Source organism: Cnephaeus nilssonii (assembly GCF_951640355.1).
Source record: "Cnephaeus nilssonii genome assembly, chromosome: 2".
NCBI classification, from domain to species: Eukaryota; Metazoa; Chordata; class Mammalia; order Chiroptera; family Vespertilionidae; genus Cnephaeus; species Cnephaeus nilssonii.
Genome location: NC_137073.1, coordinates 81,722,401 through 81,747,291, shown reverse-complemented (window position 1 = coordinate 81,747,291; position 24,891 = coordinate 81,722,401). Strand labels below are relative to the sequence as shown.

At 39.7% G+C, this 24,891-nt stretch overlaps 2 protein-coding genes across 2 annotated transcripts in view; one reads left to right on the top strand and one right to left on the bottom strand.

Moving 5' to 3' along the window:
* Positions 1 to 18,619, bottom strand: part of SREK1IP1 (SREK1 interacting protein 1) — a 37,655-nt gene extending 19,036 nt beyond the window's left edge. Inside the window, exons 1-3 of the mRNA XM_079794014.1 lie at positions 18,453 to 18,619; positions 9,091 to 9,138; positions 2,874 to 3,017 (exon numbers count right to left, since the gene is read on the bottom strand). Of these exons, the coding sequence (XP_079650140.1) occupies positions 2,874 to 3,017; positions 9,091 to 9,138; positions 18,453 to 18,465 (205 nt within the window). The 5' untranslated portion in view covers positions 18,466 to 18,619. The remainder of the gene's footprint in view (positions 1 to 2,873; positions 3,018 to 9,090; positions 9,139 to 18,452) is intronic.
* Positions 18,620 to 18,894: 275 nt separating this feature from the next.
* The window catches only part of CWC27 (CWC27 spliceosome associated cyclophilin), a 167,845-nt gene continuing 161,848 nt past the window's right edge, over positions 18,895 to 24,891 (top strand). The window contains exons 1-2 of the mRNA XM_079784692.1: positions 18,895 to 19,126; positions 24,438 to 24,534. Of these exons, the coding sequence (XP_079640818.1) occupies positions 19,085 to 19,126; positions 24,438 to 24,534 (139 nt within the window). The 5' untranslated portion in view covers positions 18,895 to 19,084. The remainder of the gene's footprint in view (positions 19,127 to 24,437; positions 24,535 to 24,891) is intronic.

Here is a 24,891-nt window from a genome sequence, read left to right as displayed (position 1 = left end):
GTGCCTGGGATCTCCCTGTACCAACATCCCAGGTATTCCCTTCTTCTCTCTTCTATTTCCCATGTTCCATGTCTTCCTTTTTTGGGTCTACTCCCTTATTTTGACAGATAACCTCTGGAATAAGGGTATGTGAGAGGCATATTTTTTTGAAACTTTGAATGTCTGACAATACCTTTACTCTACTTTTATACTTGGTTGATAATTTGGTTAGTGTATCAGTCTAATATGGATATAATTTTCCTTCAAAAATATGAAAGCATTATCTACATCTACTAGCTTACAAGTATTGCTTTAGAGAAGTACAAAGCTATTCTGATTCCTGATCCTTTACCTATGACCAGTTTTGGCCCTGGCTCCAAAAAGTTTGAATTATGTTATCCTTGTTTCTTATGGTGTAAGTTTCACAATGGTATGCCTCTGTGTGGGTCTATTTTTAATACTGTGTTTGGTACTTATTGAATCTTTTCGTCTGGAAACTAATGTCCTTCAGTTCTTGGAAATATTTTCTGTTTTCTCTTTCTGGGACTCATGTGAATAAAGTATTTCCTAGACATATCCTTCAGTTGTCTTATTTTTTTTCTCTCGTTTGGCTCTTTTAAGATTACATCATCTTTATCTTCCCACTTTATCACATTTTTATGCCTGCTTCTTTTTCAATTTCTAAAAGTTCTTTGGTTGTTTTTGTCCATGAAACTGGATATTAATTATTCCTGTTAGGTTTTCTTCTCCCTTCATAGAATGGATTCTTCAAGTTGATGTTTTTGTTCGTTGGATTTAGTATTTTTATTTTATGCTGGAGTCTTTCCTCAGAAATGTAGTGCTCCTTGATTATCTAAAAAGCTGACTGGAAGCTTTCAGCAAGCAAAGCTTGGAAACCTGGATTTCCTGGTAATCTGGCTAGGGCCACGTCCTTGAAGAATCCTAGATGTGTCAGTATCTTTATTACTTTCCTCTTAGATTAGGCAGAGTTCCCAGGGAAGAATCTTCAAATCTTATGTCTGGGAACCAAACAGGTGAAGATGGCTGAGAGATTCTCACCATTCAGTATCTAACCCATAGCTTATGTTTCCCTCTGTGTTTGGGCTACCCCTGTTTAAGGACCCTTTGTCTAATGCTGTCTAGAAAACAAACCTACAATAGTCTGTGAGGTGATGGAGGAAAGCAAGCCATCCAGCTTCACAGAGCAGGGAAGGGAATTGAGTATCTAACTGCTTCAGATTTTTAACCAACCCTCTATTTTTAGCCTTATATAATTCCTCAGTTACAAAGGTACCTCATTAGCAAGTCTTTGGGGGGATTTGAAGTGTGTGTCAGCTTACTTCTCAGCTTTCCACACTGTTACAGGTTATATCTTTCTCAAGTAAACAGTCGGTCATCACTAATACACCTGCTTTTCAGCAAAATTTTGTTACTACTGCTTCCTATCCCATTTTCTTTGCCCTTGTCAATTTATGTCTTTTAAAAAAATTCCTTTACTATCATTTCAGTGATGCTTCAGTAGGGAACAAATGTACGTGTGTGTATTCAAAGGCTGTCTTTACCCTGCAGCTGTACATACTCATATGTAATGTCCCTCTCATTTGCCCTCTTTGCCTTCTCACTTGCCCTACTACCCTGGTGCATTTGATATCTTCACTTACTTTCATTGGATATACTAGTAATATGGAAAGCTGAAAAATTTTTAAAGTGTTTATTGTTATCTGATGATCTAAAATGAGTTTAACTTTTTGAATTTCTCTCATCCCATGCCTAAATCCATATTCAAATAAATTGCATTTTGCTATCATATTTCACAAAGCATTCTCACATACAACATTTTATTCCTAAAAACCTCAGTGCAAGGAGAGGCCATTTTATAGACAAGATGGGAGAGAAATGGTTAAACAGTAGGTCTGTAATCTCTCTTCTCTTTGAGGGGGGCGAGGATGTCCCCAGGAAAGAAATTACACACATGCTAATTATAGACCTCCTGGGAACAAATGAATGGTACTTGCTAGCAAGAGAACCCTTTTAGGGAGAAGGGAGTGACTTAAATAACAGTAACTTATTTTCTCACAGTTCTGAAAGCTAAAAGTCCATGCTCAAGCTGTTAGCAAGAGAATCCTTATTAACAGACTGCTTGTAGCAGGATGTACTGGCTTTGCTAGGGTTATGATTAATAATCTGGAACCTATGGATTTATGGGGCATGGTTCCTTAAAAAATACAGGTGTTTCATGATAAAATGACTTCCTTTTGTGTAAGTACTTAGAAACGTCTTATGTTGACCCCAGCTAGAGTGGGTGCTGAAGTAGAAAGAAAATACCTGGGAGCTGTACTGGCCAGCCCAGAGCTCGGGCTGCTCCGCCTCTGCCTCAGGATCATTGATATACTCCCATCATTAGCAAAGCTTGATGTTGGCTAAGATCACTGATTTGAAAGTGTGATTTGACAACCCAATCTTTTGTGCTTCCCACAAGGAAATTACGTTCAGACTGGTTAAGTGACTTGTTGAAAGTCACGTGCTAAAAAATGGCCCAATAGGGCCAGAAACCAAGTCTTAAATCAGACGCTCTGTCCCACTGACACCTGCTAGGGTGATGGAATAACACGAATAACAACAAAACCTGGGTTCTAGAATCAAAAACTGACTTGCCTCCTGGTTCTGCAACTGATCAGCTGTTTGATTTTGGGAGAATTATTTACAACATTCAAAGCCTATTTCCTTACCTCTGCAGTATCTCTTACATTAAACAGAAAAGGTATCTTAGTGATAAATGCAATAGAACAATAGATAAGCATGACACAATAGACACATTTCCAATATTATTACAGCTGTTAATGTTACATTTCCAAACATTTATAAAAAATGAAGAGAAAAAAGGCATCGCTTACTTTTTTCTTGTAGTGCCTGCAATTTATTCAGTTCCTCATTCTCTTCGTCACTCTCTTCACTGCTTGTGCTGCTGACATCCAAGACTATGTCCCTCTTGGGGTCTACTCGGAGGAAATTGCGGCATTCAAAAGTCAGGTGACCAGCTAAGTAAAACGAAAAAATGTGAATGACAAAATAAGAGATACGTTACACAATTATTGCTTTGTTGCCTCCTTGTAAGCAACAAGCTGCAATTTTAATAATATAATGTTTAGTTTTAACGTTTACTCAGTGGGTGGTGGTTTGCTTTCCCTGAATGCAACACTCAGAGAAAGAACTTTTCCTTTCTTCATCAGGGCTTCTAATTCAATAAGCACTTTTTTCTGGGTACCGAATCACTATAGTTTTCCATTTTTTTAAAATACTAGAGGCCCGGTGCATGAAATTCGTGCATGGGGGGGGGATGGGCCTTAGCCCAGCCTGTGCCCTCTCGCAATCCGGGATCCCTTGGGGGATGTCCAACTGCCGGTTTAGGCCCAATCCCTGCAGTCCGACATCCCTCTCACAATCTGGGACCGCTTGCCCCTAACTGCTCGCCTGCCTGCCTGCTCACTCCTAACCACTCAGCTGCCTGCCTGCTCAGTGTGCGTCATAGCGACTGGTTGTTCTGGTCGTTCCACCGTAATGGCCACTTAGGCTTTTATATATATATAGACTACAGGGCTGGTGCATGGATTCATGCACATTGAAAGGAAATTAATTAGAAGAAATGTTTAGAGGCTGGGGAGGGACTGCAGGAGATTGGCTGGCCAGGGAGGGACTGCAGGAGGTTGACTCCAGGGCGTGTTCGGCCCATCTCACCCAGTCTTGATCAGCCGGACCCCAGCAGCAAGCTAACCTACTGGTCAGAGCGTCTACCCCCTGGTGGTCAGTGTGCGTCACAAGGACTGGTCAAACGGTCTAACAAACGGTTGGACAGTTAGCATATTAGGCTTTTATTATATAGGATATTAAAGAAAATATTCTCATATTTAGGATATTTAATTCCTTTCCCATACCTTTTTCTTCTCAGCTTACTACTATACTCATGCAATTAAACAGCTTTCATAATGAAAGGTACCATAATAACCTAATGGAATGTGCTTTTTTGAAAAACACCTAAAATTTAATTCTGACATCATTCACCTCCTAAAGGTTCTTTCTATAAGAAAACTACAGCAGTTGTCTACTTATAGCATGATACAATTTTTTAAAAATCAATTATTACAAATTACAAACACCAGAAAACTACAGGGAATAATATAACCAATACCCAAGTGCCAATCACCCACACGTTAACATTTTGTCATATTCACCTAAAATTTTTGTAAGGGAAATGTTTGCATGCCTGTGCACACACACACAAAGTTGGAGAGCTGCCCTATCCTTTGGAAGCCTGACTTCAGTCCATCCCATTATTTGTGTCTTCAGTAGTTGATATACTGAAGTTGGTGTCTACCTTAATGAAACAGCATATTGTATTATTATTTTTTAAAACATAAACTCAAGCCCTGGCTAGCGTAGTTAGGTTGGTTTGAGTATCATCCTGTGCACTGGAAGGTCTGGTTTTGATTTCCGGTCAGGGCACATACCTAGGTCAGGGCACATACCTAGTCGGACATGTATGGGAGGCAACTGATCAATGTTTCTCTTTCTTCCTACCTCTCTAAAATTAGAAAAAATGTTACAGCTTTCAAAAAGAATAAAAACCCCCACATAAACTCAATTATACTTACCAATCATTCTGTAACTTATTTCTGACACTTAATATTACATTTTGTGCTTTATCTGTGTTAACATAAGTAGATGTAATTTTACCTGATGAATAAAGTTCCATTGTATAAAAACAGTATTTATTTATACTTTCTGCTACTGACAGAATGTTAGGTTGCTTCCAGTCTTTTGCTATTATAAATAGTTTCCAAACACAGGGTGTTTTCAGACTATGCTTTTGATGATTTCTAAATTTATTACACTGCTATGAGAGAATGGGATCTGTATGATATCAGTTCTTTGGTATTTGCTGAGATTTCTTTTGTGTTCTTCCATATAGTACATTTATATATTTTAAAAGGATATACATCAGTATTTGATGAATATGGTTCTTTGTCTATTTTATTGTTCAAGTCTTCTTTACCTTATAGTTTTATCTAATAACTTCTGAAAATAGTTAAATTTTACGTACCTCTATCAGATTTATCCATTTCTCTTTGTGAAAGCTTTTGCTGCACATATTTTGAGATTATATTAGTAAGCAAATTCAAGAACATTATTAATTTATCTTCTTGGTTGACTGTTCTTAAATCTCTCTTTATCCCTAGTACTGCTCTTGCTTCAAAAGTCTGATATTAAAATTGCTCCACTAGTGTTTTTTGGTTATTATTGTTTAATCATATGAAGTAACAATTTCTATGAGTGAAACCGCTGAATATCAACAAGATTCAACCTAATATTTATGTTTGCCCCACCTCTTTATTTTGAAATTTTCTAAGTAGTTTTTAGTTTTCTACATACTTTTAATACTGACATGTAGATGGAATTAAGTTTTTTAATGAAATGTGATACCAATTTTTAATGTTAATTTTTTTAGCTTGGGAAAACAGTTTCTGCCTCACTGGGTGGTACCCTCATAAAGGGGATCAATGCCTTCCTTATAAAAGGGACTCCAAAGGGATCGTTAGCCCCTCCCCCTACGTGAGGATGAAACAAAAAGCCGGTGACTTGGAGAGGGCCTTCACCAGACCACGTTGGCACCCTGATCTTGGACTTGTAGCCTCTGGATCTGTGAGCAATACATTTATCTGTTTATAAGCTGCCTGGCCTGTAGTATTCTGTATAACAGCTCACATGCACTGAGGCAATTCCATACTTTCCTCATGTAAATCTCTGGAAAACAGAGACATCACAGACTCTCTCCATATTTCTTATTCCTCACTATTCAGGCCTGTATCTATATAGTTTGTTTTATAATCTACAAATCAACTTAAGCTAATCTTACTAAGGCCAGCAAGCATCCTACCTGGCAAATCCAATGAACATCTCTCAGTCCACTTCTTACTGACCTTATCTGTTACACCTGACAACGCCCCGCAATTTCAAAAAGATCTGTGCTTCTTTGGTTGATGTGCGGCTGCCCTCTCCTGCTCCCCCCGGCCATGTACTTTCCTGCTCACCCTTCCCTCAGCTCACACCTATACATTTTACTCCATATGCTGATATCATACTCCCCCCAAGAGTCGGTTACTGACTGTTTCAAAATTTGCTTATATAACATCATGCAGGCCAAAAAATGTAAGTGTGGAAAAAATAATGAGTGGCAATTTCTATGAAACAAAGATGTACTTTTAGAAAGACTTGATTTAGATGAATTGTTTTTAAAAAGCAGTTTTCAAAATAGGCTTTGGCAAGAAAATTGTACAAGATGGGGATTGGGGGGATCTAAAACAATGAAAAAATGGCCTATTTCTGAAAGGGGATGCCATTAGTATTTTAGGCCAAGCAATTCTTCATTGTTTAGGAATGTCCTACACATTGCAGGTCGTTTATAGTCCCTGGGCCCTACATACTAAAAATGTCATATTGCTCCCCACCCCTATGGACAACAACAAAAACTCCAGATTTCTGGAAGGCTTTATCACCCTGAGTTGAGAACTAATGATAGAAGAATTTTGCACTCAGATTTCTTTACAAGTATCTTAACTGTTTCTCTACCTTTGAAGAAACAACAATAAAAGTGGAAAATGCATTTCAGATATGATTTGCACTCAAAAGACGGTGTAACACCAATTAGCAGATCCACAGACAAAAGGTTATGACTATATATCAGTAGATTAGGATTTTAAGTTATATAAATTGTTAGGGTATTCAGGTATGTTTTTATTTCCTGCTTCTGTAATCAAATGCTCAGCTAGAGTCTACAAGGACACTAAGCCTTTGTCAATGGAATACATGTCTCAAATAATGTCTTCCATGGACAAAGGCTTAGTGTCCTTGTAGCTTTTCAATTTTCAGAAACTGTCAATTAAAAAAAAATAAAACTAATTATAGAAATAACCATTCTTCTAAAGTTACTGAAGAAATTCTGCCATGAAAAAAAAAAGAGATCCATGTTATTTAGTAGCACACTCATCCTTAACTTGAAAGTTTTAAAAACAGTATAACTACTATTGAAATATTGACAAAACATTATTCTATTTTTCTTTTTAGTTTTTATTTATTGAACTTAGAGACAGAGAGAGGAAGGGAGGGAGGAAGAGAGTAAAGGGGGAGAGAGGAACAGAGGGAGGAGGGAAGAGAGAAAGAGAAAAAAACCCATATATTTGTTGTTCCACTCATTTATGCATTCATTGGTTGCTTCTTGTATGCACCCTGACTGGGTATCAAACCTTCAACCATGGTGTATGGGGATGACACTCGAACCAACTGAGCTACCCAGATAAGGCTGAAAAATTTTTAAATCAAATATTAATATATTTAATATTATAAAATCAAACCCCTGTTTTCACAACAATAAAAAGAGATTAATACTCTTTTGTAACTGACTGATGAATAGCTACATTTTCAGCCATTAAAAACATTCAAAGGGTTTTGTTGCCTTTCTCTTACCTCCATAAGCAATACAAATGTTCTGGCCTCCATATAACAGAACATTTTAAAAAATTTAGTTTCTACCAAAAAGATCTGTAAATGAAAAAGACCCTTAACCTCTAACAGCTGTAAGATGTAAGTTTAACCCAGAGGAAAATATTACTAAACTTTTCCACAGGAGACAAATTAGAAGGTGTTTAATAACTTAATTACTAAAATCAATGATCTGAAAAATCAAGCAGAACTCAACTTGGAAGACTGTCAGCACTATTTCCTTACTAGGCTTCTCTAAAAAAAATTCTGCCCTAGCCAATGTGGCTCAGTTGATTGGGCATCATCCCATGCACCGACAGGGTGCTGGTTGGATTCCCAGTAAGGGTGCATACCCAGGTTGTGAGCTCAATCCCCGGTAGGGGGGCAGGCAGGAAGCAGATCAATGTTTCTCATCTCAATCGCTCTCTCTCTCCTCTCTCCTCTCCTTTCTCTCTCTCTCCCTCTGTCTCTGAAAATCAATAAAAATATTTTTTTAAATGTCTAATTACTACAGATGCTTCTATTAATGTCTAAAATAAAATAGCAATGAAGAGACTAGATCAACAAATATTCTATTTCCAAAAAAAACAACAACAACAAAAAAAGATTTTAATTGTTTCCTTACAGGTCTTAAGTTAAAAGAAGTCCAAGTAGATAAACTGATAGTATACAGACTGGCAATTTATTCTGGATTTGAAGTAAATACAATATATATAGTAGGTTCTTAAATCTTGAATAAAAAAATGAGACATGGAAATTAGCAAGGATTGGAAGAAAATAAACAAAGTAGAAATAAATATAAACAAATTTAAACAACAGAAAAGGTTTCACTGCACTCATTCTTTACATGCAAGTACATTCTTCAAAAGTTTTTATTTATATGAAGAATACGTATACTTATGTACCCACTTTGTTAATTGAGCAAGCTTCCTTTGATCCAGATCCCAGCCTTTGACTGGAGGCATGCGAGTTGGTTCTCCTAGTGTGCTTTTATTCTGAATCCTTCTGATGAATAATATCAATGACTAGGTTGCATTTTTATCATGTGTTCTTGCATGGAAATCTTTTTTTAAAATGACCTTTATTTTGTTAAAAAATAATTTATGACATTAACAACAATCCAGGCTCATTTGCATGGTCTCCAAACAACTTAAAAAACAGCAAATATTATTACAGCTTTATCAAAGCCTTAGGGATTGCTACATTTAACTAGACAAATAGCTGTTTATAATACATAATGACAAATTCTGAGTATATAATGACACTTGTTAAAGCTTACTTTTCCATTCCATTAATCATAATAGAGATTAGTGGACCATATAAACCAAATTTTGACAGTGAGCAGAAATTCTGGGTCCCTTTTCACCCTTATAAAGAAGAGTAAGTTCAACAAATAGAAAATGTTTCATTAATAGTTTTCACTTAGTCTGACAGATACATTTCTAAGTCATCTGCAAATGTGCACTAAATAACAGGACTGAAGGACTATGCACAGGGCCCTGAAATCTGGATGCTAAATCACACTGTCCAATGAAGTAGTGATTCACCATACAGAATGTTATTTTTTAATGTACTTACGGTAGCCACATTTTTTACACCCTGCTCGAACACTATCCTTGTTGCAACCTAAAATACAAATGGATAACATTTTAGGAGACATATAAAGTAAAAACATAAAAATTTTATCACTTAAAAAACCTAAAAAAACACTTGAAGAATTTATTTCTAAAAAAAAAAAAAAAATCATCTCAACCTAGCTTAATAACATTACTCCATTATTATGTTTATTAGAAATTATTGAAAAAGTCAGTTTACTCAAATTATTTTTTTTAACAAATACTTTAAGAACATATTTTTCTCTAATTCAACAAATGCAGCATCAACATATGCTGCACTGTGTGTCTTGTGAGCAGTGCCCATACACATCAGGTGTGACAACTTTCCATCTGATTTCATATCATCACCTTCCTACCATTACTTCAAAACAACGCACAAGCTGCAAACTTCAGGTCTTTTAAAGGTATAGTGCCCTATTTATTGCAGTTTTTATGTATCTTTTAACCAATTAACATGTGCAAAATTATACTACTATTTTCATCAGGTTCCTATTACTTTTTTTATGTATCAGGGATGAAGTTTTTGAGTATTGTGCCCAATCTCATGTTTTTCTCATAAATGTTATGGTTCTTATTGCATAGAGTAGGAACACATATGCTGTGCTTATAGCAGAACTGTGGAATAAAATTGGATTAATAATAAAATCTGAGGCTCTTTCAATATGAAATAATTGCACGTTGAAAAAAAAGCTCAGAGAATCCAGGTCAATATGAAGTATGTATCCATAGAAACCATAGATGCTGAATAATACTGAATAAAACTGTGCTAAATGCACCATTACCATTCTTATAAAAAACTAAAAATGTTATAATGACAGATCCGAAATGACCTCATCTGAGGTTGTATTAGAAACTAAAAAAAAAAAAAAAAAGAAAAGAAATTAACTCATTTATGACTAAAGACATTGATAAAACTCATATCATCCAAGTATCTCATATTTGTCGAATAAATGAAATATAAAACTTTTTCAGAGCAGGTCATATTTAACAAAGTTATAAATTTTACAAGAAAGGAAAATATAACAAGAACTCTAAATAAAGTAACTCCATATGTCTATTTCCTCATAAAATGTTGGTAATTAAGATTTCAAGCTTCATTTGTCTATACTTTGCATGACTGCCTGGCCAATGAAATGCTTGTGCCTGAAACTTAGAATTTGATGCAACTGATACATGTGAGACGAATGACAATGAAGTAGGGGCAGTGCTTAGTGGCAGTGATGGTACTGGATGCAGCAGCCCTAACCTGGTATAGGCCTGTGAGGGATCCTGGCTCTGGGTTCCCTTGGTCTTATCAATTTTCTGAGCCTTACTAGTATTACTAGTATTTTCCAGCCTTTGTGTAGAGCCTGTGAGCAATACAATTGTACATACTCAAAATCCACCTCAAATTGAATAGCAAGACTACATTGTGAGGCTCCTACTCAAAATGTTCCTTTATAATCATGACCCATAATCCCAAAAAAGCCTTTGAATAAAAACTTATAAATTTGACTGCATAAAAAATCTGAATGACAAAGACGACCAAAAATAAACTCAAAAGACACATGAACACTTGTAAAAAATATTTGCAAATCATAGAGCCAACAAAAGATATTATCCCTACTATATAAGTTCCACCAAATCATTAAGAAAAAGACCGATAACCAAAAGGGGAAAAATGGACAAAGAAACTGAACAGAAAGTTCACAGAAAAGGAAACAGAAACAACTTTGAAACATATGAAGAGATGCTCAGCCTTATTCATACTAAGTAAAGTGTACATTAAAATCTATACTAGGATTCTATTTTCACTTACCAGAATAGGAAAGATTGAAAGGGCAGAAGAGGGTTTGGGGGAACATACCCCAAATACTGTTGGTGGGAGAGTAAATCAGTGCCATCTCTATGGAAAGCAAGCTATCAAAATTTACCAGAACTCTCCACGTGCATGCTCCTGTAACCCAGCACTTCCACATCTGGAATTCATCCTCTCAATATACGTGCACAAACGCATACTGACTTATGTACAAAGTTATTCACCACAGCATTTTTTGTAATAGTAAAAGAGTAGAAATAATTTAGACAAATTATGGTATGAAAGAATAAGGATGGTCTTTAATAATGGGAAATAACTTTTAAAATATAAAGAGAAAAGAGCGACATGTAGAACAGATTTAATATATATAATATAGATTATATAAGATTATATTTAAGGATAAAGTTATAAAAAATCTTTATAAGGATAGACACTGGTTACCTGAAGAATGGAGAACTGGGTCCTGGGGAAGAAAGGGTGGGAGACATGTCACTATACACCTTTTGGGTCCTTTAAAATTTGAAACGTGTGAATAAACTGCCTTCTCAAAAACCCAACCAAAAAACCTCACTCAAACCAAATCCCTACACTAAAAAGAGCTGCTGTCATGCGAACATTCTGTGACCAAAGGCAATGATTGCAGCTGTAAATATCTCAGAGAAGTTACACTGCAGATTTTCAATACAATTTGATTAACTGATAGTTTCAGGAACAAAGTTTAGAGGTTTTTACCTCATGTGTTTGTTAAGGGTAGAAAAGGCTTCCTCTGAATCTAGAATTCTATTACACAACTTGAGTGGTAGGGAAGAGCACAGGTAATGGTGATAGTCCTTTACCTCCCAGTAACTTAAAGGGAAATGATCAGTTTCTCAAAATTCTGGACCATGCCAGATAATGTTGTATACAACTCAGTGCTTAGCATAGTGTAGAGTTCTTATGAAGTCTTCAACAAATATTTGTTGCCTTGAGGTTTAAAATTAAGAAAATACTTCAGCACCGGGGAACAGGTAACTTCTGTAGCTCCGAGTTGCCAGCTATGGAACTAGATAGTGTCTGTAGTGTCACTGGCCTATCTGAGGCATGATAGGCACTAGAGGAAAAGGAATAAAAGAAAGAAGGAAAATAGAAATCAAAATAACAATTGCTGGGCAGGGGAAGGGAGGAAAGACAGAAGTAGGTACATGGCAACTTTTTGAGGTGATAGAAATAGTCAAAATCTTGATCTGGGTGATAGGTAGAAAAAATAAATAAACATATACATATAATTTTTCAAGCTGTCCATTTGTGATTTGTGTGTTTAAACATGTAAATTATACCTCAGTAAAGTAGTTAGCATAAAAGGGAAAAAATAAGTTGGGCAAAGAAGGAAGAAGAGAAAAGATAAAGGTTAGAGAAGACCAACCAAGAAGGAGGAACAATGATTAAAGGAATGAGTAAATGTGAGAGAAAGGGATAGAATACCCCTCACAGTTGCCTCAGGTTGTTCAGTGGCTCCCAAAGGTATGGCAAGCCATCATATTGATCTAAATTTATTTTCTTGAAATTTCCTACCACCTAATGTTTCCAAAGTCAACAAATTAGTCATTGGAAAGTTAACAGTGACACTTGAAACTGAATATTTCTCTCTTACTACTTCTGACTTTGGGAAAGGCTGTCAAAGTTTTCTTTATATGAAAATACCTTCTGTAATCATTTAAATTTAAAATTAAACAGCTTAAGTAAATAAGTTTTCTTTCTATTAAGCAGTTGGTAATTGCAATCACCTCTGTCCATTCTTTTCCTTTTTAATTTGATTTGATTCGATTAGATTCCTTTTCTGTTTGTAACACTTGAAATTTTATACTTGGCTACTCCATTATAGTTTCATTTATCGTAATTTGGGGACCCTTAAAGAAAATTAAATGCATAAAATGCTTTCATTCACTTGCCTCAGAAAATACAAATAACTTGTGAAGAAAAAAAAGCTATAGGTAGTACCACTTTAGGCTAAGAAGAGACATGGAGATGTTTATCCTATCTAATAAAGAGGGAATCTGCTAATTGACCATCATGCCCTCACAAAGATGGCAGTGCCCACAGCCAATAAGGAGGGAATATGCTAATTGACTGCCACACCCTCACAGATGGTGGCGCCACAGCCACAAGATGGCTGTGCCCCGTCCCCTCAGCTCCATGCGCCTGTCTCTGGAGTCCCCCAGTCCCTTCACTTCCGACACAGGCAAGCCTCGGATGGCAGCTGCCCAGCCACCTAGGGCTGCCCGAGGCTCAGGTAACCAGGGCCGACCGAGGCTTGCGCTGCCGGCAGTGGCAGCATCAGAGGTGTGATGGGGTGTCACCTTCCCCTGATCGCTGGGTCGCTTCCCGCCCCTGAGGGCTTCTGGACTGTGAGAGGGGGCAGGCCAGGCTGAGGGACCCCCCTCCAGTGCATGAATTTTCATGCACAGGGCCTCTAGTTATCTAATGAAACAGAATCAAGATTGCTGTCAGGTTTAGTCTGTTTATTTGAGTACTAGATTCCACTCAGCAGCAATTCTAATGATTAACCCCCTAAACATTATTTACCTACTATGGATAGACTCTGAAATGATGTTAGAGAAGCCATAAAGATGAATAAAGTTCCTACAGTAAAGGAAACTATAATATACTAGGTTAGGATAATGCACCCAGAGCTGTAATACATGCTAGCATGTGCCAGTATAAGACACGTAGTTCTATTAACAAGCAGGAAGAACTGGCAGGCAAGACTCTCAGCTGAGGGATCAGGCAAGTTTCCCACAGGTACCTAGCACAGTAGAGGAGGGACAGTGAGAACCAAGTTTGTACATAGAAAAGCACAGGAGAGGTTCCAGGCATAGCTGGCCGTGCCTCTAGACTGTGGAATGCACGAGAGGAGAGATGGGAGGACAGCGTAGCAGGAGCAAGCACTTCATTCTCGCAGAGATGGGAGCTTTGGCATTACAAGAATTGATTACAACGCCTCCATTACAGAGATAAGGAAATGGAGCCTCAGAAAGGGTAAGTCACATGAAGAGAAACACTAAACTCACAAGTACGAGTCAATGACAGGATCAGATATATGATTTAGGAAAATTATTTCAGCAGCAATGTGCAGCATAGACTTGAGAGAAAAGAAATGACTTCTGAGTGAGAAGACTGGATGTAGTGTGATTCAGAATTCTTCTATGACTAAGATGCTCTAGTAATGTGTTTTAAGAATTTTACTCATTTGACATATCAGATGTAACGTTAATTTGGCTACAGAAAACCCTACCTTGGCTATATAGATTTCCCTGAAGGAGAGAAACAAATAGAGTTTTTGTGTCAACCACATCAGTAACATAGATGCCAATTGTGCCAGGTCACCTCTTCATGGGGAATGGAGACTCATTAAAATGAGTGTCAGAACTAAATTCAAGCAGTTTGTAGAAGAAAGTAAACTTCACTGAAACCCATGTTTAAATGTAATTTCTTTAATAACCACTAAGAGCCTATGATTTCCCTTACCAAGAGAGTACATACTTCATTGTTAGTTACATAATGGGGTAAGCTTATACACAATGCTGTGGAAAAACAGCTGAAGCAGGTGACCATAAAATAGGCGAGGCTGATTTTCATTGTGGAAGCAGCCTCATTACTTTATAGTCATGCCTTGTAATAATCACTAGTACAACCACCCAGGCCACGCCATGCTGAATCCATAGGATCATTACACCTACAAATAAAAGGCATAACAATACTTGTCCTTCTTGATGATTATCTCAAAATGTTTCTGACGGAGCCCTATTTCCTTTAATACACTATCTGGATCGATCAAGAAATTATCTTACCATTTTCTGTGTCTATATTTTCTAATGGCACTTGCATTATATTCCTGCAGTGCTGTCATGCCTATTATCTTTTTTTTTTTTTCTGGGTTTAAACGAAGCATGTCAAACTCAAAAGGCTAAAACAGGCCAAATAAACAAGGTTTAAGTTTATGTGGGCCACAAAAAAAAAAGCTTCAATTTTCATAGAAACATAGGTTTATTTCAATAGAGACATGCTGAATACAAAGGACTGAAATAAATGAGTAATCATTAACATAAAATAATAGAACATTTAAATAAAAATTAATATTTTTTCTTGAACATTAACTTGCCAGACACTGAATAACTGCATAAATTAATAAGCATAATGCAAATAAACCTATTTTTTTTGTTCTCCGAAAGCGAAATATTTCCTGTTGCGCACACCAACCAAGTCAGTCCAAGACTAATGACATGGCCATCGGCTGCTAAAATATTCGCTGCTAGTATTAGTGGAGAGAAATGGTGCACCTGTGCATAAGGCGCATAAGGGAAATGAATGCAACACGATTATAGTAATCAGTCATTAGCGAACATTGTAGTTCGTTATTAATAATTATGTATAACAGGATATTGTAAAAATTAAGTTACAAAATTTTTATTAAAACGTTTCTTACATACCGTTATATTGGCTGGGCCCCAAAAATATTCATTATGGGCCACGAGTTTGACTTGCTTGGTTTAAACAGTTTATCTGTCTTACCATCTAGCTCAGTGGTCGGCAAACTGCGGCTCATGAGCCACATGCGGCTCTTTGGCCCCTTGAGTGTGGCTCTTCCACAAAATACCACGGCCTGGGCGAGTCTATTTTGAAGAAGTGGTGTTAGAAGAAGTTTAAGTTTAAAAAATTTGGTTCTCAAAAGAAATTTCAATCGTTGTACTGTTGATATTTGGCTCTGTTGACTAATGAGTTTGCTGACCACTGATCTAGCTTAATGGCACCATTTAAGATTATTACACTTTAACCTATTATTTTGAATTGAAAGAAAGTTAACATATCTATACCTGTGGTCTAGGTTAAAGGGAATTTCAATAAGGACTTAAAAAAAAATCACTTCTGTCCTCTTCCTTAAGCAGTATATTTTCATTACTAGGTAAGTTTTATGAGGGCAGAGACTGTGACACTGTCCCTTAGAGTGCCTATACCATGTAGGTGCTCAAAATATTTGCTTAAGTAATGAAACGGACAGTGACAGCAGGCCAACTTTGGATGCAGCTCTGTGATGCAAAGATGCCCAGGGCTGACTTGGCCTGCCAGGATGCTTAGGTAATCTACTATGCACACTGGCTTCTCTCTGATGGCCCCTCGCATGTTGATCTTCTCCAGGCTTCAGCTACAGACCTTCCCTTCGCACTCTCCACTCTCCACCTGAGCAAAGGCATCCACTTGCTTGGCCTTAGTTATTACACGTGTGGATGACATTATTGTTGACTCTGGCTTCTTTCCTAAGCTACAAATTTTATCAGTTATTAGATATTGCCATTCCTATGGCTGACGACACCTCAGCAAAGGCTCCAAACTGGTCATCATCATACCCCAAAACCTGCTCCTTCTCCGGGGTTGTCTATTTTAGTAACTATGCCCTCCCAATTACCTAACAGGGAAACTCAGGTATACCTCATTTCTTCTCTTACACACCTGCGTTGGTAATTCCCAGTAATTCTACTACCAAAAGTATATCTCTAATCTATCTGCTTCTCTCCTTTCCTACTGAGACCACACCTGAGGCATCATCATAACATACCAGAATTACTTCTAACTGGTGACTTTGCTTTCAAAATGGCTCCCCTCCAATCCAATATGCAGTCAGAATGATCTTTCCAAAATGTGCATCTGTTTTAAACCTTTAAAAGGCTTCCTATCCTCCTCAGGTTAACATTCAAACTCTGTCACGCGTACAAGACCCTTTCAGAGCTGGAAACTACCGTGTAATTTATACTGTAACATGGCAAAATGTATAAAGCACACAGGGTCTCAGGAGCCAGACTGACCTGTCACTCACTAGCTGACTCAAAATAGGCAAGTTACTTGATTTCTCTGTCCCTCGGTGTCCTCATATGTAAAGTGGAAATGCTAATATCTATTTCACTGTGTGAATGTTAAAACGAGATAAAACCCGATGTGTGACACAGTGTCTGACGCGTAGCAAAAGCGTCATAAACACTAGCTGCTGTTATCTCTCTAGTTAATTTCTCAATTCTCTTCCATTTATATTGAGCCCCATCCATAGTGAACATCTTTCATTTCCTCCTCTCACACATTTCCTCTTCTGTGTTCCCTAACCCAGTCCCTCTGACTGCAACTGCCCCTCCCACCACCCCACCCGCTCCCGCACCTCTTCAGGTCTCATCCCAGGTGCCACATCCTCTGGAAAGGCCTTCTGGCTCCTCCTGGCTCCTGTTAGGTGGCCTGACTATGTGCTCCTGGAGGTTCTGTATATCCCCTGCCATACACTGGTCTGAGTTTCTGCTACCTTTTCACTCTTTACAGCTATTTAGTAAGTTCAGTTAGAAGAATAACTGTCTTGCTCACCATTGTATTCCCAATGCTTGGCAAAGACAGCGCCTAGCACGCAGTAGGCACTTAAGAAAAAATTATGTGTATGAATGAGGGTACTTTTCCTCTCTCACAGTCCCCTCTGCGTTCTTCCCCAAACTACAGTTGGTGGACAAGCACAACTCTCCCATAGCAGCTCTCCGTAAAATAAGGTGCAGAACAAACGTGGTCACACAATACTGGGAAGGGTAGGTTGAAACAAAGTTGTAACTTTTGAACCACATTATTTCCCAGGCTTTTCTATGCTAAAGTGCACTGCCAATCTCCAAGGTCCCCGTGTGTGTGTGTGCACGTGTGTGTGTGTGTGTGTGTGTGTGTGGTGTGTGTGTGTGTGGGGGGGGTGTGGTTAGAGGGGGGGGGAGGCAGGGAGAAAGGGGAGTACGTTTTTCAAAGTATCAGTATCTCCTGCCAGCAGTGTTCCCTAAAAACATCCTGGCAAAGCTGGGTTCGGGAGATGCCTCCCCTACTAGAACGTCCAAGTAAGTTGGTAGTTGTGGACGGGAAGTCTCTGAAGCACTTATTTCGCAGCGTTCGCTGTGTTGGGGTCGGCACCCACTGGACCCAGAATCTGAGGGCTGTTGGTAAGCACAGACATAGATCTACAGGTGCAGAAACGGAGGCCCATTAGGGCAAAGCGACTGGTGCGCGGCCACCGAGCCACTACGCACCACAAACAGGAAGAGCAGAACCCCCGACGCCCGTTCCGTCCCTGTCCCTGCGACTTCCACCACCGACAATGCCTCCGGCTAGCGGGGCACGCCAAGCGTCCCCACCCCATAGGTTTTATTTTCAAGCCACAACAGAGGAAGGTCAGCTCCTCTGGGCCACCCGCCAGCCAGGCCTACGGACTGCCTCCCCCCCCCCGCCCCCGCCTTTCCCTGGGACCATCCAATGCACTTGGAGCTTGGCTGGGGCGGGGTAGACAGTTTCTTTCTTTCCTACTTTCCATCTGAGTTTATTTTTGGAGGGTAAACTTTTTCACGTAAGCCAAACGAACCTGCTCATTTGAAAGCCTCCGCCTAAAGCCCCATGGGCGCTACTCCCCACCCTGCGCACCCCAACCTACCCTCCCCGCTTCCTTCCCCCCACCCTCAAACCCAGGGGGCCTGCTGTTCGCTCTTCACCTGGGACTGCCATGGCGCGGGTGAAAGGGATCGCAGGAGCCCTAGGCTTCGGAGGGCACGCTCGCTTCCCGCCGCCGGCTGCGAGGACAACGCGCTGCACGGGTGGCGGCTTCTTTGCCCCCGCGCCGCGGCGCCTCGGCGACAGTCCGGGGAGGCCCTCTAAGACTCTAGCAGAGAGGAACCAAGTAGCCGCCGGTGCGGTTTCCGGGGGAGTCCTATTGCAGGGCACACGGGCCGTACCATTCCTGCCAGTTTCGGGGAAGCAAGGATACCTGCCTACACATGTAGAGAAGTAAACTCCACCAAGAATTAGGAATAGGTATTTAAAAAGTTGTAATAAAAATTAAAGTTATCTATATAGGAGCTTAATGCTTTTTCTCTTCCCCTGGAGGACATTAGAATCCCCCCTTCTCAGGATTAGCGGTGCTCGAATCCCGGAGCAACATGGCGGCGTCCGTGAGAGGCTAGCTACGGGCAAAGATAGTGTTTGTTGACGTTTTCTTTCGGGATATTGACAGACTGGAGCTTTCCGCGACCGAACGACGAAAGGAAGCGTGATACGTGGATAACTTTAGTGACCGGCCACCCGCGCTCCTCCTCAATTAGGAGCAGAGTCCTGAGCATTGACCAGCATGAGCAATATCTACATTCAGGAGCCTCCCACGAACGGGAAGGTGAGATCCCCACCTAGGATACCTGGGTCCCCCAAAGTGATACCTCACCGATTAAGGTAGTTCTAGGGTTGGAAAGGATCACCAGGAGGCTTGTCCTTCCTCCGGCCTCTGATCAGGATGGCATCGAAAACCACCTATTGGCACCTCCCAGCATAGGCACACTTCGAAAAAGTCCCCAGGTGGAGATTTCTCCATCTACCAGCCTGTGGTCCTGTTTCTTGCTTCAGCCTAACTCATGCAGGCGAGGGTCTTGGGTAAAAACCTAAATACATTAACACATTTGACTTACTGTTTTTTGTTTTTTTCTTACTCACTTGCTCTTTCTCCATTCATTCTACAACCATTGAACTAGGCACCTGATACTGAACTAGGTGCTGGGGATACAAAGACGGATGGATAAGGTCTAGTTGTTGCCCTGGACGAGCTTATGGTTTAGTTTGGAGGCAGACAGGTAAAGAAAAATCTTAGGACATGTCTAGTAGGCATGCTTATGAGAGAGAAGCATGTTGCTTATGGTAGTACTGAGAAGTGAGCAACTGGGAAAGTAGGGGAAAGCTTCATGGATGAGGTATTGCTGGTCTTAAAACATGAGATCATTGTCAGTCATAGAAAGGGGGGCATGGGAAATGTTCCCACATTGGAATGGGGGAATAATTTTCTGATTGATTTGCGAGTCAAGGGGTCTCAGTTCTCTTCCAAGGTGTTCATATGCAGTATGAAGTAGAGGAGTCAGTAAAGTAATAAATATCACCTGATCTAAGACCTAGTCTTTATCATCACATATGAAACGGCAAAATGTAGAAAACAATGGGACTGAATTAGGGTGAACTAAATTTATATCAGATATAATTCTGTTGCATGTCTATATCATGTTACTTATGCAATCTTTTGTTGATTGACATTTGGTAATATAATGAGGGCAATTTGAAAATGGAAGTTTTGTAACTGATAGCCCCAGCAAAAATTTTAGTAGGTATTTTGGGCAAAGCAATTATTTTAATTCTTGGGTGTTTGAACTTTTCTTTACTCTTCACCCCTCCCCCATATCACTGTGAAAACCCAGAATAGCTACCTCTTTTTATTTCCAAATGTTTTTCTTTTTTTAGGGTGATAATCCTCCCCAGTTGATAAATACTGGTAGGGATTGAATACATTGCCTATACTGCTAGGCAGGGTCTTTACACTTGTGGTTCCTTTCTCTAATAGTAGTATACTCTTTAGCCTGGGCAAATGTCACTTTAACAGAGGCCTTTCCTATCTACTCTTTTATAAAATAGCAAACCTCATTTATGTTCTGCATCCCAGCATTCCCTGGTCCCCTTAACCTTTGTGGTTTTTTCTATTGTTTACTAGAGGCCCGGTGCACTGATTCGTGCATCAGTGGGGTCCCTCGGCCTGGCCTGCACCCTCTCACAATCCGGGACCCCTCGGGAGATGTCGAAGAGCTGGTTTTGGCCCGATCCAAACCTGGGTTTCAGGTTTGTTCCCCACCCTGATTGGGACACATGAGAGAGGAAACCTTGCAGGTGTCCCTCTCACATTGATGTTTCTCTCCTTCCCCTTCCCTTTCATTCTCTCTAAAAAAAGCAATGGAAAAAGTATTCTCATGTGAATATTAACAAAAAAGAAAGGAAGCTACTGATGCCTGACAAAATGTAATGGCCAATAGGAATGTATGTATGGCCAAAGGAGGAGGGAGCCAGGTGTCTTCTTTTTTAATTCAGTAGCTTATCAGTGAAGATTAAGAAACCCTGGTAAGCAAGGTGACCCAACCTTACTTTTATGCATTCTTTTTACAAGATGTAAGTGGTATGTGTCAAAAAAAATTGTATGAAAATAATGACAACAATAATAGCTACCATTTTTTGAGCATTTACTATTTTGTCAGGTGCTGTTCTAAGCAGTCTATGTATAATAACTCATTTCGTCATCACAACAAAGCTACGAGATTATTCTTATTCTTAGTTTTAGATTAGGAAATTGAGTCACAGGAATGTTAGACATCATGCCCAAGGTAAGGAAGCTACCTTACCCTTTATCAGTGCATGGGTCAGTATTTGAATTTGGGCAGCCTGACTCGAGCCTGTAAAGGGATGGGGGTGATGTGCATTAGATTGTTTTTTAGAGCAGTGGGTTCTAAACCAGTGAGTACACACTCCAGGGGTGTGGAAAATCATCCATGAGATACAGGGAGAAAATCGACATACTTCTCTTCATATTTATTTTGTCCTTTACTTGTTTAAATGCAGTATTTAATATATAAAAGGAACATATAAGGTCACTTACTCACCCTGGCCAGTGTGGGTCAGTTTTTGAGCATTGTCCTGTGCACCAAAAGGTTGTGGGTTCTCTCCCCAGTTGGGGTGTGTAAGGAGGCATCTGATCGATGATTCTCTCTCATCATTGATGTTTCTATCTCTCTCCCTCTCCTTTCTTCTCTGAAATCAATAATATAATAATATAATAATATATTTTTAAAATAAAAACTACCATCCTCTCTAATAAAATGGTAATATGCAAATTAACCATCACTCCGCTACATAAGCCACACCCACCAGTCAAGCCACGCCCACCAGCCAATCAGGGCAAGTATGCAAATTAACCCCAATCCAAGATGGCTACAGCCACAGAGAGCAAGGTTTCCCAGGCAACAGAGAAAGCCAAGCTTTCCATAGCTGTTGCAGGCCTAAGCCTCCACTCAAGCTACAAAGTTTCAATTATAGAAGGTAAACAAATTCAAACAAATGGCGGCAGAATGGAGCTTGAGAGAGCAGGCCAGGGTTGCCGGCGGCAACAGGGGAAGCAAAGGTTTCCGTACACCCTGGCCCGGCTCACCCGCTTAAGGCTACAAAGTTTCAATTGTAGAAGGTGAATTAACTGCCCCAGAAATGGCTGCCACCCCAGGCTACAAAGTTTTAATTGTAGAAGGAAAATAAATTCCAGATACCAGGGCCTCCCCTTGGGTTGCCAGGGGGCGTGGCTGGCCTGCAAACCACCACAGGCCCCTCGCTCTGGCCGCCCCACACCCCAAGGGAACCCCGACCCTTATCTGTGACACCCTTCAGGGCAAACCAGCTGGCCCACACCTGTGCACCAGGCCTCTATCCTATCTAATAAAAGAGTAATATACAGATTGATCATCACTGCAACACACAATATAGCTGCCCCCATGTGATCAAAGATCCTGCCCCCATGTGGACACAAGATGGCCACTACAAGATGGCCAGCAGGAGAGAGCAGTTGGGAGGCACCCGGCCTGCAAGGGAGGGAAGTTGTGAGGGACCAGGCCTGCAAGGGAGGGCAGTTGAGAGGGACCAGGCTTGCAAGGGAGGGCAGTTGGAGGTGATCAACCCTGCAGGAGAGGGCAGTTAGGGGTGACCAGCCCGGCAGAAGAGGGAAGTTGGGGGCAAACAGGCTGGCAGCGGAGTGGTTAGGGGGTGATCAGGCTGGCAGGCAGAAGCGGTTAGGGGCAATCAGCAAGGCAGGCAGGCAAGCAGTTGGGAGCCAGCAGTCCTGGATTGTGAGAGGTATGTCCGACTGCCCGTTTAGGCCCGATCCCAGGATCGGGCCTAAACGGGCAGTCGGACATCCCTCCAGGAGTCCCAGATTGGAGAGGGTACAGGCTGGGCTGAGGGACAACCCCCCGCCGTGCACGAATTTCGTGCACCGGGCTTCTAGTAATATAGATATTTCCACCTCTCCACCCCCATGGTCATTAAAGAATATGTATAAAAGAACTATGAAGCTAGTAAAGGCCCAAAAGCATATAATAAAATCATTAATGTCATATAAATTATGGTAATATCTGGACTTCTGAAACAAATTGAAAGACAACTGAGCGAAAATACACTGGATGAGGAAGGAGTGAGAGAAATGCTATTCCTGCTTTGCTATTAACAAGCTCTCAGATTCTGGGCAATTTACAGTTTCTTTGAGGCATCTGTATAATGGATTGGGTGGTGGGGCTTAGCTGAATGACTTCTAAATTCTTTCCAGTTTAAAAAAATTTGTGGAAATTAGTAAAGGAGTTTTAGAAAATAAAAAGTATGACTGATCTCATTGATACTGACATCCCGTGAGAAATCAGTTTCATGTTTTTAAATACATAATCACACTGCATGCGCTTTATTTGTAAAAACATTCTAAATGTTGGTGCTGGTCACAAATCATTGACCATTGGTCATTGATTGATACTGATCTATATTGGTACATTGGGGGAGAAAAAGTGATCCTAGAGAAGTTGGATTCCCAATGTGCCACAATAGTCAAATTTAGAGTCTGACCTTCTTTTTGGTTATCCTCTATAATAATAAAAACATAATATGCTAATTAGACCAGACAGCCAAACGTCCTTCCAGATGTCCTTCTGGACAAAGCTGCGCCGGCTGTGAGGGCCGTGGGCAGGCAACCACGGCAGCTGAAAGCGGCAGCAGTGGCGGGGTGATGGGGCCAGTGCCTTCCCCTGATTGTTCAGTCGTCTCCTGCAGAGGGAGGCCAGACTGCCGGGGAGCGGGCCTAAGCCATCAGTAGGACATCCCCTGAGGGCTCCTGGACTGTGAGAGGGGGCAGGCCGTGCTGAGGGACCCCCCCTCCCCATGCATGAATTTTGTGCACCGGGCCTCTAGTTTATTAATAAAATGGTTAACAGCTGTTTCTTCCTCTGGGGTCAGTAGGGGTTCTGATTGTTAAAAGATGGCTGGTTGCACCAAGGAATAACTGCCTTTATGAGTTGTTAGAAAGGAGGTTATCAAAAGATTCCATTTACTGTAGATGGTGATTTTTAGGCATAGCATTTTAATAATATACAACCCAGAATAAGATTAAGACTATTCCTTTATAAACTTTCTCATTCATGAGTTTGAATGAGAAAGTAGAGTGTTTATATGTAAAAGGGTAATTGTAAAATTGTCTTATAGTTTCACAATTTCATGTGTTTATAGTTCTTTAATTTCTTAATTTGCTACACCAATTTTATTAGAAGAAATGCTGTGGGAAACTGTCCTGATTAAAATAAGTTTAAATTATTGATTTTTAAGTGAATGAGCTTTTTTCTTTGATTGAACAAGGTGTATGCTATTTTTCTTAAATCCTAAACTAGTTCTGGAAATGATATTTGAAAGCTACAAATGTACAGTGACTTGTATGAATAGTTGAAATTTTTATGAGTATAACAACACAAGCCAAGCAAAGTTTCTAATTTTTATTTTAAAACTGAAAACTCATTAGAGAATGCTTCAAAGTTGATAGGTCATTCAACTGGTTATCAAGCAAAATGATAATTTGATATAATGAGGTTCTATTCTTTCTACAGGTTTTATTGAAAACTACAGCTGGAGATATTGATATAGAGTTGTGGTCAAAAGAAGCACCTAAAGCTTGCAGAAATTTCATTCAGCTTTGTTTGGAAGGTAATCATAATTCTTGAGCTTTATTCTGTAGGATAAATTTTGTAAAAATACACAAATAAACTGCAGTGTGTTTTTCTACAACATTGAAGACTGGTGTTAAATAGTAATGAATGATAGGAGTTAAAAGAAGTGATAAGGTGTTGAGCTATGTTTCAGGAAATAGAGGAGATAAAAATTAATAAATAAATCTCTGCATCTTTAACAGAGAAATTTACTCACCATACGATACTTTGATACTTTTTGGTGTCCGTGGCTATTTTCCATTTCTTTCTTTCATCCTCTAAATATGGGCATTCCCTAAGATTGCCTCTAGTTCTCTATTGCCTTTACTCTTGAGTTGCTACTTCATCCAAATGA